Source organism: Meles meles, chromosome 5, assembly GCF_922984935.1.
Source record: "Meles meles chromosome 5, mMelMel3.1 paternal haplotype, whole genome shotgun sequence".
NCBI lineage: Eukaryota > Metazoa > Chordata > Mammalia > Carnivora > Mustelidae > Meles > Meles meles.
Genome location: NC_060070.1, coordinates 65,093,813 through 65,111,144, shown reverse-complemented (window position 1 = coordinate 65,111,144; position 17,332 = coordinate 65,093,813). Strand labels below are relative to the sequence as shown.

Below are 17,332 nucleotides of genomic sequence, written 5' to 3'. Positions count from 1 at the left end.
GGAAACACAATCATTATATAATTACTTCCTGCAGGACTATTTGGTTAGAGACTGGGGAAATTAAGCCACTACTGAAGAGAGAATCTATTTGTGACTGGTGGAACTGAAGGCTCATTAAAAGAATAATTTTAAAGAATGTGTTTCAAATTAGTTCCCATGTAATTTCCTGTGGATTGGAACTCAGTCTAGTAACTTTGGGAAATTTTCAGATGGGTTAACTCATGCTCATGCTTGTCTTCTGATTCAGTCAACCCTGCCGTGTTCTAGATCTAAAAATGGAAATTACATCCTTAAAGGGGACTAATAACTGGCATAGGTTGATTCAAACCCTTGCAAAAGGAGTTTTGGGAGAGGTGGTTTTTAATTTGCTTCTTTATTTGTTTTTAATTTTTGTTTTATTTTTCTGTTATAAATTCACTTAGAGTAGCAAGAGGATTTACAGTTTTCCATAGGGATTACAAACAGTAAAGCCTCAGTAGTTGAGACTAATTTTAAGGAAAAACCATAGGAAAGAACAGCTAATGTAGAGAACTATTAAAATGGAAATTGGCTAGATGTTGCTCAATAGAGGTTTCATTTAATGATTAGTTAAGAATTTTTACTTAGCCTCTTAAACCTCCAACCCAGACAATTATAAACAGAAGCTAGTGCTGTTTATCTATAATACAGTCTAAAATGGTTGTAAATGGTTTGTGTACGTGGCAGTCAGCAATCCCCTTTCCATTCATGCAAATCATTAATCCATTGGGTTTTTTTCTATGCACCCCATTTTTTAAGGATTAAGTTCAGCCAAGACCTATCTAAACTTTTCCACATTATCAATTCATTGATATCTTTCAATTTATAATTATATATGAAGCTATATATATATATATATATATATAGCTCAGACAAAAGAATTGAAAACAAAAGCTTCAACTTAGTATTAAAAATTGATATGCTCTTAGATGTTATTCCTCTGGTTTCCAAAAGCAAATATTTTTTTTTCTTATTGAAATTTCAAACATGTGTAAAACTAGACTGGTATAATGAACCTTCATGTACCCATCACCCAGCTTCAACTATTAACTTACGGCCAATCTATTACGTATATTTACACATATACCCTCACTCTATCTCCTCCCTCCATTCACATCCTCTATTTTATATCAGATCCCAGACATTATAGCATTTCATCTGTAAATGTTTCAGTATGTGATCTTTGAATATAACAAACATAACCATAATTCCATTATCACACCAAATAATTAACAGTAATTATTGAATATCAGATTCGGTGTTAGTATTTCCCTTTTCTTATGTCAGTGAATTTCCAGGACTGGTGTAAGATCTGCACTCTGTGTTTGGCTGATAGGTCTCTGAAGTCCTTTACAATCTCTAGATTTTCCTCTTCAACTCTTTTTCATTCCTTTGCTCTTCATTTGTGGAAGAAGTAAGGTCCCATGTCCCGTGGAGTTTTCCATGTGGACTTTATTGGTTATATCCCCTAGAGTGGTGCATAACATGTGATTCTGGCTTCTGTATTTCCTATAAATTAGCTTGTTCATACTGCTTATATTCTGAGGTTCATGAGCCTTTGTCCCCTAGTTTTATTATATCTGTGGTTCATGGGTTTGGTGTAGCTTCCTACACCAAATGAATCTGAATTTGATGGGGATATTCAAAATTGTGGAAGTAGATTTTTTTAATGGAAATATTTATTTTTTTTAATATTTATTTGACAGAGAGAAATCACAACTAGGCAGAGAAGCAGGCAGAGAGAGAGGAGGAAGCAGGCTCCCTGCGGAGCAGAGAGCCCGATGCGGAGCAGAGAGCCCGATGCGGGGCTCGATCCCAGGACCCTGGGATCATGACCTGAGCTGAAGGCAGAGGCCCTAACCCACCGAGCCACCCAGGCGCCCCGGGAAATATTTATTTTTAAAAAGATTTTATGTATCTACTTGAGAGAGAGAGAGTTAGAGTGTGAGCAGAGGGGAGGGGCAGAGGAAGAGGGAGAAGCCGACTCCCCTCTGAGCAGGGCTCAGTCCCAGGACCTCAGGATCATGACCTGAGCTGAAGGCAGACACTTAGCCGACTGAGCCACCTGGGTGCCCCAGTGATTAATGGGAACATTTAAAAGCAACCATCTTTTGACAGTTGTCTTCAGAGGAAAATGAGAAGTATTAGGATTAAAATGTAGGGTGGACTATTTTTTTAATTCTCTGTCCTGGGGTCCTTTGGGATGAAGCTAGGGAAGTCAAGTCCCTTCCCTGCAGCGGTTATCTGAGTGTCAGATTCATAGATTTCCAAAGGCAGGGGTGAGCAGAAATGTTGGCTCCGACAGTGCTTCTGTAAATGGCAAAACTAAAATTGTTCAGATGTAATAAAAAGCTTCTCGTGCTTTTTCCCTTCTCTAGTAATGAGCAATACTAAAAGTTAGTATGTTATTTTAAAAAAGAAACTCTGGCGGGGAGGAGGAAGAGAGAGGTGTGTAATGAGAGGTGTGCTGCTCTGGGCATGTGATTCTGTTGATGCAGTTGAGTACCATTCCCCACCTGTGAGCAGTACACAAAGTGATTTGCATGTACCCGGGATGAGAGAGCACCAGCAGTCCCTACTGCAAGGTGGGCAGGTAAATTAAAAATAATGTACAGATAGAAAAGAAAAAAGAGAGAGAGAGAGAGAGAGAGATGGGAGATGAATGATGGACCTTTGGAGAAAATGGGGCACAAAGAAGAGCAAAGTAAATAGAGCAGCACACACAAGCAAGAAAAGAAAAACTGGTTGACTTTGACTCCATCAAATTTAAAGAGTTTTGTGCATCCAAGGCATTATCAAGAAAGCAAAAGAACAATTGAAAGGAGAACATATTTGTAAATCCTATTTCTGATAAGGTTATAATATCCAGAATATATAAATAATTCCTAAAACCCAACAGGACAACACAATTTAAAAATGGGCAAGGGGCCTGAATAGGTATTTCTCAAAAGATCTACAAGTAACTGATGAGCACATGAAAAGATGCTCAACGTCATTAGCATCACGGAAATGTAAATCAAATCCATGGGGCAATACCACTTCACACCTACCAGGATGGCTATAGTTAAAACAAAAAACAACTTAAGTGTTGACAAGGACGTGGAGAAATTGGAACCCTCACAGGAATATGAAATGGTACAGCTCTATGGAAAATAGCTTGGCATTTCTTCAAAAAGCTAAATGGAACTACTAGATGACCCAGAAATCCCTCTCTTGGGTCTATACCCTAAGGAATTGAGAGACTGAAACAGATACTTACACCCCTGTGTTCATGGCAGCCTTACTCAGCACAGCCAAAGGTGGACACAACACAGGTGTCCATCAACAGATGAATGAACAAACAGAACGTGGTACAGCATTCCAGGGAATACTATTCATCTGATACACAGTACAACACCGATGGACCCTGAAACCATTACGCTAAATGAAATCAGCCAGACACAGAAACACAAATACTGCATGATTCCCGTTATATGAAATATCCAGAATAGACAACTTCATAAGGACAGAGAGTAGATGAAAGGTTGCCAGGGGCTGGAATGAGGGGAGAACAGAAAGTTACTGGTTGCAGGGCTTCTATCTGAGATGATAAAAAAAAAAAAAGCTTTGGACCTAGGGAGTGGTGATGATTGCAACAAAACTGCATGAATACCACTGAATTGTATATGTAACAAGACTTAAAGTGGCAAATTTTTGTTATATATTTAAATGTACAAGAAAATTATATACATATATATGTATGTTATATACAGTAAAATAATTTTTAAAAATATACTAAGATGATGCAAAATGATATTTTATTATTTTGGTATTGTCAGCTCCCAAGAAATCTGAACTTTATTTCATTAGAGTAGAATTTACCACATAATCTTCTTCCTGTAGGGGGATGAGAAGAAATTTTGGGTTTTCTTCCCTTTGACTTTGTTAGAGCCTATTAGTCATTGTCTGCCCAGGCTTGTAGACACTGAGGGCTACCACACCATGTGGCACTCTGCCACGCTAACGACGCTTAGTTGGCTCTTACAATGACTCTGTACTGTGTCTCGCTAGATCTCACTAAGACCTGCTGCTTGGTTTCCAGGGCTGATAGAAGTGTGGATCATCCTCCTAGAGCAGCTGACAGCGGCTGTGTCCAACTGTCCACGTCAGCACCAACCACCAACCTTGGATTTACTCTTTGAGCTATTGAGAGACGTGACGAAAACACCAGGTAAGAATTTTTATGTCTTTTGTGGGTAGTTGTGGTACGTAAAACTTTTCAGGAAGGTATTTCTGTGTGCCTGCCCATTTCACAGCTCTAACCCTAGACTCGGTACAGAGCCTCCCGCATAATAGCTGCTCAGTAAACACTTGTTGAATGACAATGAGGCAGTGATGGGTTAAGATATGTCCTGTTATTGTTGACATATATTCCCACCAGTCTGTTTACAAATAATGTATGCTATTCAGTTAGCTGGGTGTGTTGGATCCCTCCAATAACCAGGCGAGGTTATTGGCTTTGCTCTGTTCCACAATCACAGCCTTCCTCTTTAGCTAGATCTTACATGCTTTTGGCCCCAAGGCTTGTCGGTAGGGCTTGCTGAGTTTCCAAGGACATAAACCACTCAGAAGTATATACAGTATTAAGACAGCAAGATCCTTAATGTATAAGGGTCATAGATCATTAGATTGAAAAAGGACATGTAGGGGGGCCTGGATGGCTTAGTCAGTTGAGCCTCTGACTCTTGATCTCAGCTCAGATCATGATCTCAAGGTCATGAGATGATCCCCACATTGGGATCCATGCTCAGCATGGAGCCTGCTTAAGATTGTTTCTCTCTTCCCCTCTCCCTTGCCCCCACCCCCGCTCAGGCGTGCTCTCGCATGCACTCTTTCTCTCTCTCAAAAAAGGAATAAGACTTGTAGTGATCATCTATACCTTGATAGTATAAGAAAAGAATGGCCCTGAGGAATTTATTTCCTCTTTTGAATTAATTAAATTTAGCATGTGCACTTAACACATGCAAATTTTCCCAAGATCCAAGCAACTTACAGAAATTTTAGTTTTCACAATCAGAACCACAAATGAACCCACTAGTTAATTCCATAGTAATAAGAGTTTTGTTATCACAAACTGATGAAGACTTGATACTTGATACTGTTTTAAGATCCACTGCAAAGTTTATAGGAGAATTTTTTTTCAGAAAATCCAGCACAGCTACTCCCATGTCAGAATGTTTGTCTTTTTTCCAAAAATAGGCAGGTACTTTATAGAATTAATTATATACCTCTCTTTCACTAGTCAGTACCATTTTCTCTTTTCACATTGCCATTGAGTGTATGTGAGGAGACCTTAATTCTAGAAATCTATCATCAAAGGAAATTGATGATGAAGACAAAATGGGTATATAATGATTGCTGAAATATACTGAATACCATAAAAATTACGAACACCTTAACTGTGCTAAGTAAATTATGACAAGGGCAGATGAATTTTCCACATGAATTCAAATGAGTACTTGTGAATAATATTTGAAGTATATATACTATGGAATATAATCACAACATGAAAGTTTATGCATCTATAAATACATACGTACATTCAAGAAGACTAGAAGTCAAACGAAACTGATTATCTCTGTGGGCAAGGTTTCTTTCTTCTTTGTATTCTCGTGTTTTCTGTTTATCAGGAAACGGATGCTTGCTTTTGTGATCAGAACTTTAAAAACCGATCACTTTCACAAGGATTTTCACTATAGCATTATCTATAAAGCAAAAAATTAGAACACCTTAACTGTCCATCAGTAAGGGAACAGAGAGGTAACTGTTATCTAAATCCACTGACACAGAATGATCTCTAACTCATGTTAATGTGTTTCTTGATGTTTCCTATAGATACTTGTATGTGCACTTTAGAAGTTATTTTCTTACAATGATACAGATGCATATACACCCAGATACATATGTCTGGGGACTGGAGTTAATCAGATTATACTGTAGCTTTATTGGTATTATTTGAATTTCTATGAATTTATTTGTGTGTCATTTGCATAACTAAATTCATACAGAAACAAAAAAGAGGAGCACCTGGATGGCCCAGTCAGTTAAGCTTCTGACTCGATTTTGGCTCAGGTCATGATTTTGGGCTCTTGGGATCGATCCCCCATGTCCAGCTCTGCAGTCAGCAGGAAGTCTGCTTGAGATGGTCTCTTTTCCTTCTGCCCCTCCAACTCAAATGCTCTCTAAAATAAATCTTTTTTTTTTTAATTTTTATTTTTTAAGCATAACAGTATTCATTGTTTTTGCACAACACCCAGTGCTCCATGCAAAACGTGCCCTCCTATTACCTACCACCTGTTCCCCCAACCTCCCACCCCTGACCCTTCAAAACCCTCAGGTTGTTTTTCAGAGTCCATAGTCTCTTATGGTTCGCCTCCCCTTCCAATTTTATTTTTTTTTTATAAACATATAATGTATTTTTATCCCCAGGGGTACAGGTCTGTGAATCGCCAGGTTTACACACTTCACAGCACTCACGATAGCACATACCCTCCCCAATGTCCATAACCCCCTCCCCCTCTCCCATCCCCACCTCCCCCCCGCAACCCCCAGTTTGTTTTGTGAGATTAAGAGTCATTTATGGTTTGTCTCCCTCCCAATCCCATCTTGTTTCATTTATTCTTCTCCTATCGCACTAACCCCCCATGTTGCTTCTCCATGTCCTCATATCAGGGAGATCATATGATAGTTGTCTTTCTCCGATTGACTTATTTCACTAAGCATGATGCCCTCTAGTTCCATCCACATCGTCGCAAATGGCAAGATTTCATTTCTTTGGATGGCTGCATAGTATTCCATTGTGTATATATACCACATCTTCTTTATCCATTCATCTGTTGATGGACATCTAGGTTCTTTCCATAGTTTGGCTATTGTAGACTTTGCTGCTATAAACATTCGGGTACACGTACCCCTTCGGATCACTATGTTTGTATCTTTAGGGTAAATACCCAGTAGTGCAATTGCTGGGTCATAGGGTAGTTCTATTTTCAACATTTTGAGGAACCTCCATGCTGTTTTCCAGAATGGTTGCACCAGCTTGCATTCCCACCAACAGTGTAGGAGGGTTCCCCTTTCTCCACATCCTCGCCAGCATCTGTCATTTCCTGACTTGTTAATTTTAGCCATTCTGACTGCTGTGACTCTAAAATAAATCTTAAAGAAAAATGCCACTGAAGGCCATATATTCCCTAATTAGTAGTAAATTCTCTTTCCTTGCAGCTTCTCAGAGAGGGGGAAGGAGGGCTCCTGTGAAAGAGAAGGGCCATGCCAAGCCATGGCAGTGACTTCCATTTCCCTATAGGAAAGCTGTTGCGATCACAGTTCTGATGCTAATTTTTCTTTTTCAGGACCAGGATTTGGTATCTATGCAGTTGTTCACCTTCTCCTCCCTGTGATGTCCGTGTGGCTCCGTCGTAGCCATAAAGACCATTCATACTGGGATGCAGCTTCTGCTAATTTTAAGCATGCCATTGGCCTGTCTTGTGAGCTGGTGGTGGAGCACATTCAAAGCTTTATACACTCAGGTATCTATGCTCCCATAGAAGTCCATGCTGAGTATATTTTTCATGGGAAGCATCACTGTCTAAAAGTGCTTATAAATACCAGTGTATGATTTTGTCTGGAAATTTCTCAAAGAGAAGTATATGGTCAGTACCAACCTTCTCCTAGATTATCAAAATGAAACTTGACACTTAACACACATATGTGACTAGAAATATGCCACCTAGTAGATCTGTGCATGAGCAGAGGGGAGGCAAGTTCAAGTATATAATCAATTAAAAAAAGAACTGGCCCTGTGGTCTAGGAGTGAGAAGGGGGGATAGCCTCCTGCCTCCTCTGGGAGGCTAAATGGAGGAGAGAAGATTTTAACAAAGGCTTCAGTTATAGGCAAGAATCTGCTTAGGAGGTTAGGGGTGAAGCATCTTAATATCTGTGGCACTTTGAAAAAGCATGTGGTGGATAGTATATTAAAGTCAGAAAAAAAATCACTGTTGGCCCTAGATGTTAGAATTCTATATGCCTTTGGCTTTTCTTTATAAAGGAGAGGTTAGAGAAACTCATAAGATGTTCACCCCAAGGGAGAGTCAAAAAGCAAAGATAAGAAATGGGTAGCTCTATTAGATTTAATGACAACTTGCCTCCACAAAAAAAGGAACATTAATTGAGAAAGAAGACAAGTCGGTGTTTCCACGTGTAACAGTAACTATCCTTAGAGGTAGATGTTCTCAACTAGATCATTGCTTTGCCCAGCACAGAATCACTGAGGAGGCTACTGAAAATTGGTTCTGTGTCATCACAAGGACTTTGAGGAAAAGAATAGAGATGTATTTCTTGAATTGGGAAAATAGAATGTGATTCGGGAAGGTCTCGTTTTCTTTGATCTGGGGATAGTGTGCAGACTGAAGCCAGACTGAGAGGTTCAAGATCATAAGCTGAGAGAGGATTTGTTTGCCAGGAGCATTTAGTCTATCAGGCGTAAGGGAAGTATACGTTTCGTTTTTCTCTCTTCTTTTTAAGAATTTAAATTTTTTTTTACTAGCTACTATTCAGGCTGTTCTGTGTTCTATTCTGTGTAAGTAGATGAATTATATGCGTAACTTCAAAAAATGTACATCAACACATCAAAGTAAGCCACCTACATCATCGTGAAATGATTAATACAAGCTAAAATCGAGTTTTAAAAAATCCAAGAAAAGTACTTTTTCCCCCCAGGTATTTATATTCTTTTTATTGCTCAGACTTACTCCTTTAGCTATAGATGCCATTTCAACCCCCTCCTTTACAACAGGGTTGAGTGAAATCTTGGTTTTACTTTTCCATGCAGACATCCGGTATGAGAGTATGATCAACACGATGCTGAAGGACCTGTTTGAGTTACTGGTAGCCTGTGTGGCCAAGCCCACAGAAACCATCTCCAGAGTGGGCTGCTCCTGTATTAGGTGAGGAAAAACCTTCCCTAGCTCTCCACGGTTTGTATTATGAAATCCAACGGGATTAAATTATTTTATTGTAGCAATTCACTTTTCGATTGCTTTCTAGAGGTAAAAATGTATGTATATGCCAGTAATTCCTCATTTCAGTGTTTAATCAGCAGGTATTTATCACGTAAGGCATTATACGAGAGGTAGTCTGCTGCATGGGAAGTCAGCCAAGGCCCCTGCCCTCGAGAGGTTTATAGCCTTTTCTAAGGGACATAACAGAAAGAGGGGCACCTGGGTGGCTCAGTGGGGTAAAGCCTCTGCCTTCGGCTCAGGTCGTGATCCCAGGGTCCTGGGATCAAGCCCCACATCGGGTTCTCTGCTCGGCGGGGAGCCTGCTTCCCTTCCTCTCTCTCTGCCTACTTGTGATCTCTGTCTGTCAAAAAAAAAAAAAAAAGAGAGAGATGCATAGAAAATGATAGTAGGAAGGAGTTACTCTACATGCCAAGGAGGGCAGGGGAGTAGACGGTCAGTAAGAGCTTTTTCTATTGATAACGCTTTGTCAGGTCCCCCGAGGTTGGGCAAGCTCTTGCTAGGTGGGCACTTGTAAGTGGGATATCACAGACCTAAGCATGGAGATCAGAGTCACCAGTAACAGTTATTTTGGTTGGTATTTGTCCAGGAGTAGTAGAAAATGGGGCTAGAATGGAAAAAGTAGTACAGAATATATACAGTCTTGCATGCAAGCCTAAATTGAAACATTGCCCTGTTTGTCATGGGGACCCATTGATATTTTATAGTGAAATGCCTTAGGAAATCGTGCTGGGACAGTGGAACACCAGCAGGGTTGAAGACAAGAGGCAGTAAGGCGTGCATGGAAGCTGTGGGATGAATCTGGGTATGCTTCTGTAAGGGCAACAACACGGACAGATTCAAGACTCCTTTCCTTGTCTCCTCGAACAGGTACGTCCTCGTCACTGCGGGCCCCGTGTTCACTGAAGAAATGTGGAGGCTGGCCTGCTGTGCCCTGCAGGACGCCTTCTCCGCCACGCTCAAGCCCGTGAAGGTAAACTGCTGGCAGAGAGAGCCAGAGCGGGTTCCCGTCTCCTGTTGCCCCCTCATGCCTGTCAGGTGAGGCATCTGGATGCCGCCCTCCTCCTCCTGGAAGGCATTCTCTCTTAACTCCCACAGGGGTGGAAAAAGAAGTTGTCAGAGCAGTGCTTTTGTCCCAGACTCAGGGACAATGGCTGCTCCAGGATGGGGCCGGGGGCAGCCAGGGAACCTTTGCTGTGTTTCTCCCCAGGATCTGCTGGGCTGCTTCCACAGCGGCACCGAGAGCTTCAGTGGGGAAGGCTGCCAGGTAAGGGTGGCAGCCCCCTCCTCCTCCCCCAGTGCCGAGGCCGAGTACTGGCGCATTCGAGCCATGGCTCAGCAGGTAAGGACTGGGGACTTCTAGAAGCTTCTTCCTGATGGTCCTGCATCACCAGACTGCCTTTCATTCCATTAGAGAGCTACCCCTCCTGGCTCTGACACCTTGTCAGTACTGTTCTTGAGGAGGAATGATGTGCCCAGATCAGCTGAAGTCCTTTGTCTGCCTGGCCACTACACTTCATACACCACTTGACTTGCTTGGACTCCTTATGTTATACGTATTTGCTTAAATATTGATGTTACTTGCAGTCTACAAGTGCCTAAGGATGGCAAACCTATTTGGTTTTTTCCCTTATATCTCCCCTACAGAGCCTTTTACAAGCTGCTTAATTTCAGTGGAATGTAAGTCATACGTAAAATTAAAATATACTTACACATGCAGGGATCACCATGTACCAATGACTTTTTTCTTCTGGCAAATGTCAGAAGGCAGAAGAATTGGTTGTAATCTCCTGAGGAGCAGAGAACATATTCTATATACTTTCCCCTGGTGTTCCTAGAGCATGGCATGTAGAAGACACTTACTTAATGTCTGTTGAGTCTGAGAGTTACTAAATCACAAAAGGCCTTCCAACATTAGCTCGAGCTACAGACATGCCCCCAAATACTTAAGTGACATGTCAGTCTGTCTCTGAGATAGACGGCATGGGGCTTCCAGCAGCAGGATTAAGCACTGTCGCTAAATATACATATATTCAAAATAGACTGAATTTTCAACAACCACTCACTATCATTTATTGGCAACAGACGTATTTGAAGTATGTCTTCACATGCAGAAGATATTTTGCAAATGTGTGTGGTATGGTTAAAACATTAAGCAATTTTTATAAATGTATATGCAGTGTTAGATTAAATTTTTGGTTAAGTATTCTAATTCTTTAGAAAAATAAAGTGAATTGGGGGTTATATTCAAAGGCACCCTTTTTCTATAGGATCTGTTTAAATCCTTAATAAAATCTCCCCTTAGTACACAAATAATCCAGGATACCCTGATTATCAGTTGAGAAGTTTCCTGGCTAGGTCTGGTTTCTGAAGGGCTTTCCCTAGCACGCCTCACAGAGTGGGTCAAGAACCTTCCACTCTTTGCTTCTCCCATCCTCTGCTGTCCACATTCATGACAGCCGGGACATGATGGCTTTGTTGGGAAGGGAGAGAGCACATCCCACTGAAGCATCCATGGCCAGTCTGCAGCGGTCGAAAGAGAAGGAACAAGGCTGCAGTGAGGATCCACTTCCACCCGCACAGCTGCCACAGAAAGGCACCGTAACAGGAAACCAAGAGGTGGTCCTCTGACAGGATAGCTTCCCTAAGGGGAATCCATTACACTGCTAACAATCCTCCCCTGTGCTTACAATGGGCTTCCAAACTACATCCCAACACACAGCAAGAACATGGAACCTTCTTCTGAAACAGTAGATCGTTAATGGAAAAAAAAGGCAGAGGCCATTTAGTGAAGCTTTTACTTTTTAATATTTTCTCTTCCTCAGTCCCTAACCAAAAACTTTGGAAAGAAAACATTTAAAAGTACTTCTATTGGGGTGCCTGGGTGGCTCAGTGGGTTAAAACCTCTGCCTTTGGCTCAGGTCATGATCCCAGGGTCCTGGAATCGAGCCCTGCATCGGGCTCTCTGCTCGGCAGGGAGCCTGCTTCCCTTCCTCTCTCTCTGCCTGCTTGTGATCTCTGTCTGTCAAATAAATAAATAAAATCTTAAAAAAAAAAAAGTACTTCTATTTTCAAAAGGAAGAATCAAGTGCTTACAGTTTTTTTAGTCACTTCTCCCACCGTCCCGTAGAGTAGCATGGCCACATCCAGAGTCCTGAGAGGGTGCTCGCTTCGGCAGCACATATACTAAAATTGGAATGATACAGAGTCCTGAGAGGGGGCCCTAATTAATCTCTTCCTCCTGTGTTGGACAGAATATAATACCACACAGACGTCAAAATCAGAGATTTTTTTTTTTTTTACAAACACAGCCCCTCTTTATTTACTCTCAATTAATATTAAATATCAGCGCTTGCTAGTTGGAGTGTAATGAGTTGTCATATTATAAAATGTTATTAGTATTAGTGTCAGCTGCTAACTTCTGAATGTTTATTCTTCTAACACTATACGTACATAATACCCACATATTAACCCTCTCAACAAACACACCAGGTGGAAGACCAATATCAACCTCATGTTACAGGTGAGATGAGCAGGAAGAGGTAGCAACTTACCCACAGCCATCCAGCCAGTCCCTGGGGGAGCCATGTAGAGGATGATGGAGCTCCGAACTGAACCTTTGCATACCTTTGCAGGTGTTTATGTTGGACACCCAGTGCTCGCCGAAGACGCCAAACAACTTCGATCACGCACAGTCCTGTCAGCTCATTATTGAACTGCCTCCTGATGAGAAGCCAAATGGACACACCAAGAAAAGGTAAGCAGCAAAGAAGCTTAAACATGTGGGCAACTTAGAATGAGGGAAGTCCATTTATCTTCACTTCTGGCTGCTTGTAATCCAAGCTTTGGCTAAGAATACTGAAAATATTCATAGAGTCATTTAGCAAGGGTTTTTACAGAAAATTGTCCACTCTTTAACCAGAGCTTCCACGCTTCACATGAGTACCCTCCACTGGGTGGCTCAAACAACAGAAATGCATTTGCTCACAGTTCTGGAGCCTAGGAGTCCGAGATCCAGGTGGTGGCAGGGCTGGTTTCTTGTGAAAGCCTCTGTCCTTGGCTTCTGGTTGGATGTTCTCTCCCTGTGTCTTCACTTGGATCCCTCTTCTGTACATGCCTGCATCCTAATCTCTTCTTAGAAGGACACCGGTCATGGTGGATTAGGGCCTCCCCTAATTATTTTTCAAGACATTATCTCCACATCCAGTCACTCTGTGGTACTATAGGTTTGGACTTTGATATGTGAATTGGGGGGAGAGAGGACACACCTCAGTGCGTCTATAGTATTATCCATATTATACCTTTTAAAAATAAATTTGTAGCATAAGGCATGATTCATACTGTTTTGGGGAGAAATACATCAACTTCTCATGAGCAATACAACTGTCAGGAGACAAAAAGATCTGTGCCTTGCTACATGAATCTTGCCCTTTTTAGATTTATTCATTTATTATTTTAGAGAGAGCTGGGGGGAGAGGAGGAGAGAGAACCTCAAGGAGACTCCCCACTGAATGCGGAGCCCAACACAGCCTGGTCCCAGACCCTGAGATCATGACCTGAGTTGAAATCAAGAGTGGACGCTTAACCTACTGAGCCATACAGGTGCCCCTAATCTTGCCCTTTCTAAATACTATCATTTTGCCTAAAAACTCTTGTTCCTAGACTTGAAGAAAATAGCCACAACTGAAATCTCCCATTTTTAAACTTCAGCACACAAATAATGATGACGACTACTTGAGCACTATATGTGAGCCACAGTGGCTGTTTCCACTCCCACTTTAACACGGGGAAACATTCAGAGAAGCTGGGCCACCTGTCCGGGGGCACACAAGCACAAAGGCAGGGAGCCACCTGGCGTACATGGATTTGACTCTTATTACAGAGCAGTTCTTAACTTACCAAAAGATATAGCACGAGATGAGTTAGACCTACGGAAGGTTCCTGCCATCCAGTATATCTTCAAAGGTCCATGTCGAAGTCACCCATGGAAAAAGACCTATTAATAAAGAGAAATCTGGGTGTGGTTTTAAATCACCTTGGCAGGGATTATCCTGAGCTTTACCCAAACTGCCTCGTATGCGAGCTTTAAGATGTGGTACTTGAAATTCTGGGTCTGTTTCCCTCTGAAGCTAGTATTAGCATGTCTTGTGTCAGCCACCTGTTGGACAATTAACTCTCCGGGAGGACAGCTTTCCTTTGCATTTGGCCTCAGAAGCACTTCGTAACGGGTGTGTGGAGAAAAAGGTTGAAACACTTGGGTACAACAAATTGAAAAATTATCTGTTGATTTTGTTTAGTTCCTGTCAGCATAGGTGATTAAAAGTTGCACTTTGGCGGCACCTCGGTGGCTCAGGTGTTAAGCGTCTGCTGTCGGCTCAGGTCATGATCCTAAGGTGCTGGAATCGAGCCCCACATCGGGCTCCCTACTTGGCAGGAAGCCTGCTTCTCCCTCTCCCACTCCCCCTGCTTGTGTTCTCTCTCTTCCTGTGTGTGTGTCTCTCTCTGTCAAATAAATAAAATCTTTAAAAGTTGCACTGGAAGAGATTATGCTGAGTGAAATAAGTCAAGCAGAGTCAATTATCATATGGTTTCACTTACTTGTGGAGCATAAGGAATAACACGGAGGACATGGGGAGATGGAGAGGAGAAGTAAGTTGGGGGAAATAGGAGGGGGAGACGAACCATGAGAGACGGTGGACTCTGAGAAACAAACTGAGGGTTTTGGAGGGGAGGGGCATAGGAGGTTAGGTGAGCCTGGTGGTGGGTATTATGGAGGACACGTATAGCGCGGAACACTGGGTGTGGTACATGAATAATGAATTCTGGAACACTGAAAAGAAATTTTTTTAAAAAGTTGCACTCTGTAACCTGTTATTTTACTTTTTCTGTGCCTTTCTGAAATGCTTATCTCACTATTGATCCTGGTGCTTTTCTTTTCTTATTGCACATCGTGTGGCTTGAACCTAAAGCAAGAGGAATTTTCTGTCCTTTTCACATGCACACTTAGCAGTTTTATCTCCTAAAGCATCAAGGGGATGATCTTGGCTGATAAAGATACTCCAGAATTCAAGCATGGCCTCGAATCCACCATCCTTTTAGGAAAGGGCTTTCTAGCTCTCAGGGAAGGTAACAGATCATGTCCTGTGGGCCGTGGTGTTATACCTTCGGAAGGTTGGTCAGACTCCCACCTCTCGCTGTGGTTCCTGCTGCAGGAGTCCAGGTTGCCAGGGCCATAGGGGTGAGGTGTCTGAGCCTTTTCTCCAGAAGAACACTTCCTCCAGGCAGCAGTCTGTGCAGGCACCTGCACATAGAACCAATCTGTTACTCCGTTGGTCTTGGACACTTACTGAGTACTGCTCTCACCAGTTTCCCAGGCCCTGGGACAAAGAGGAATAACATACCGCCCTGCATAGTGTACTGGGATGGACAGATAAGGGAACAGACCTGAGTGCCTGGTGACAGGAGTTCCCTTTAGTTAGCATCCTATAGCTGTAGACCTGAAGTGTTAGACCAACGTGGTAGCTTTTTGAACCCTCTTCTCCGGAAAAATGCACATTCACAGTTCCTAATACCTTAAATAACTTACCAAAAGGAGGGGGGGAGGGAATGGGGAGTTATTGTCCAAGGGGTATTGAGTTTGGGATGAAAAGATTCTAGAAACAGTGGTGACAGTTACCCAAAATTGTGCAGGTGCTTAATGCCACTGAATTGTACTTTTTAAAATGGCTCAAATAGCAACTTTGTAATCATGTATATTTTACCACCGAAAAAAAAAAGAAAAATTACTTGAGTGATTTGTTAGAAAGGGTTGGAGTCTGTAAATGATAGATCTGGGCTGAGCCTACTGTGTTGCCTCAGTGTAACACCCCACCAAGGGCAAGTTCAGCCCTTAAATGTACGAAGCATTTGTGTTCTTTTCTGCTAAAAGAGTCCTTTTTAAATGCAAAGTCATGGCTAGACATATTAACATAATAATTGGACCTCTGAAGTAAACAATTAATCAGAGGATGTAATTTTATAATTACCCTGTGAGGAAAATTAGTTTGCAACATAATGGCATAAGCTACTTTCATGCAATTCCAAGAGCACTGGAAACAAAGTGAAACCATAAACCACAAACCACAAAGGTGAACTAAAATATTTAGTAAAGGTAGCGCCTAGAATTGAAATTGTTTTCTTAGTCTAAGAATCCAACCAGGGATACCTGGCTGGCTCAGTGGGTTAAGCCTCTGCCTTTGGCTCAGGTCATGATCCCAGGGTCCTGGGATGGAGCCCTGCTTCGGGCGCTCTGCTCAGTGGGGAGTCTGCTTCTCCCTCTCTCTCTGCCTGCCTCTCTGCCTACTTGTGATCTCTGTCAAATAAATAAATAAAATCTTAAAAAAAAAAAATCCAACAAACAGAAGAGGCCAAATCACCAAAGGGCACTTTGAAGGCTTCCTTATGTGGGCTGTGCCCGCTTCTCAACCAGGAGTCCTGGCCAGGTGTCCAGGGAAGATTCGCCCCACCCCCATGCCACACAGCTGACCTGAGGGGTATCTCAGTTGATCCAAAAGAGCATTCAGGGTCCACAGAGGTGTCCTGTGGCCATGATGGCAGGAATGGATGTGGAAGAGAATTGTATGTGTTGAGCGAAATGGCTTTCTCTCTCCAAGGTTTGGTTTAGAAAGCTTGACTTATATTATCTATCTATTAATATTGCAAATGTTTGGACCTCATCCATCTCACGTGCTGGAAGCACTGAAGTTTTTATGTCCACTCACCTAAGGCATTAAAAGTTAATCCTAGTAAACTGGTTTGGTCCCTAGAAAGCTAGACTTCAGTGAGATTGCTCACAACTTTGGGGTTGAGAAAAAAGCCCAAACAGTAGAGAAGAAAGCCACTTAAAATTCAGAGAATTAACCAGACGTTGTTACTTTCTGATTTTATCTCCTTCGAGTTACGAGTAATAAAATGTCAAATGGTGTATCCCATTACTGTGCCTCTATTGAAAAGTTTTTATAAAACAATAATATCATACAGTGCCTAGATTTTAGGAATTATCAGCAATTCCATTAATCATGACTAAAATGGTGATCATGTAATGGCTCCAGAAGTTGGCCTTTTTTTTTTTTTTTTTTTAAGATTTTATTTATCTGCTTGAGAGAGAAAGCAAGCATGCCAGGGTTGGGGAAGCATCAGAGGGAGAGGGAGAAGCAGACTTCCCACTGAGCAGGGAGCCTGATGTGGGGTTTAATCCCAGGACCCCAGGATCATGAGCTGAG

The 17,332-nt window shown here is 41.9% G+C and overlaps 1 protein-coding gene across 2 annotated transcripts in view; it reads left to right on the top strand.

The window, feature by feature from the left end:
- ARFGEF3 (ARFGEF family member 3) overlaps positions 1–17,332 on the top strand; it is a 169,337-nt gene that overhangs the window by 142,954 nt on the left and 9,051 nt on the right. For both annotated transcript variants that reach the window (XM_046005551.1, XM_046005550.1), the window contains 6 exons: positions 4,100–4,228; positions 7,407–7,583; positions 8,885–8,999; positions 9,942–10,044; positions 10,282–10,413; positions 12,707–12,828. In XM_046005551.1, the coding sequence (XP_045861507.1) occupies positions 4,100–4,228; positions 7,407–7,583; positions 8,885–8,999; positions 9,942–10,044; positions 10,282–10,413; positions 12,707–12,828 (778 nt within the window). The remainder of the gene's footprint in view (positions 1–4,099; positions 4,229–7,406; positions 7,584–8,884; positions 9,000–9,941; positions 10,045–10,281; positions 10,414–12,706; positions 12,829–17,332) is intronic.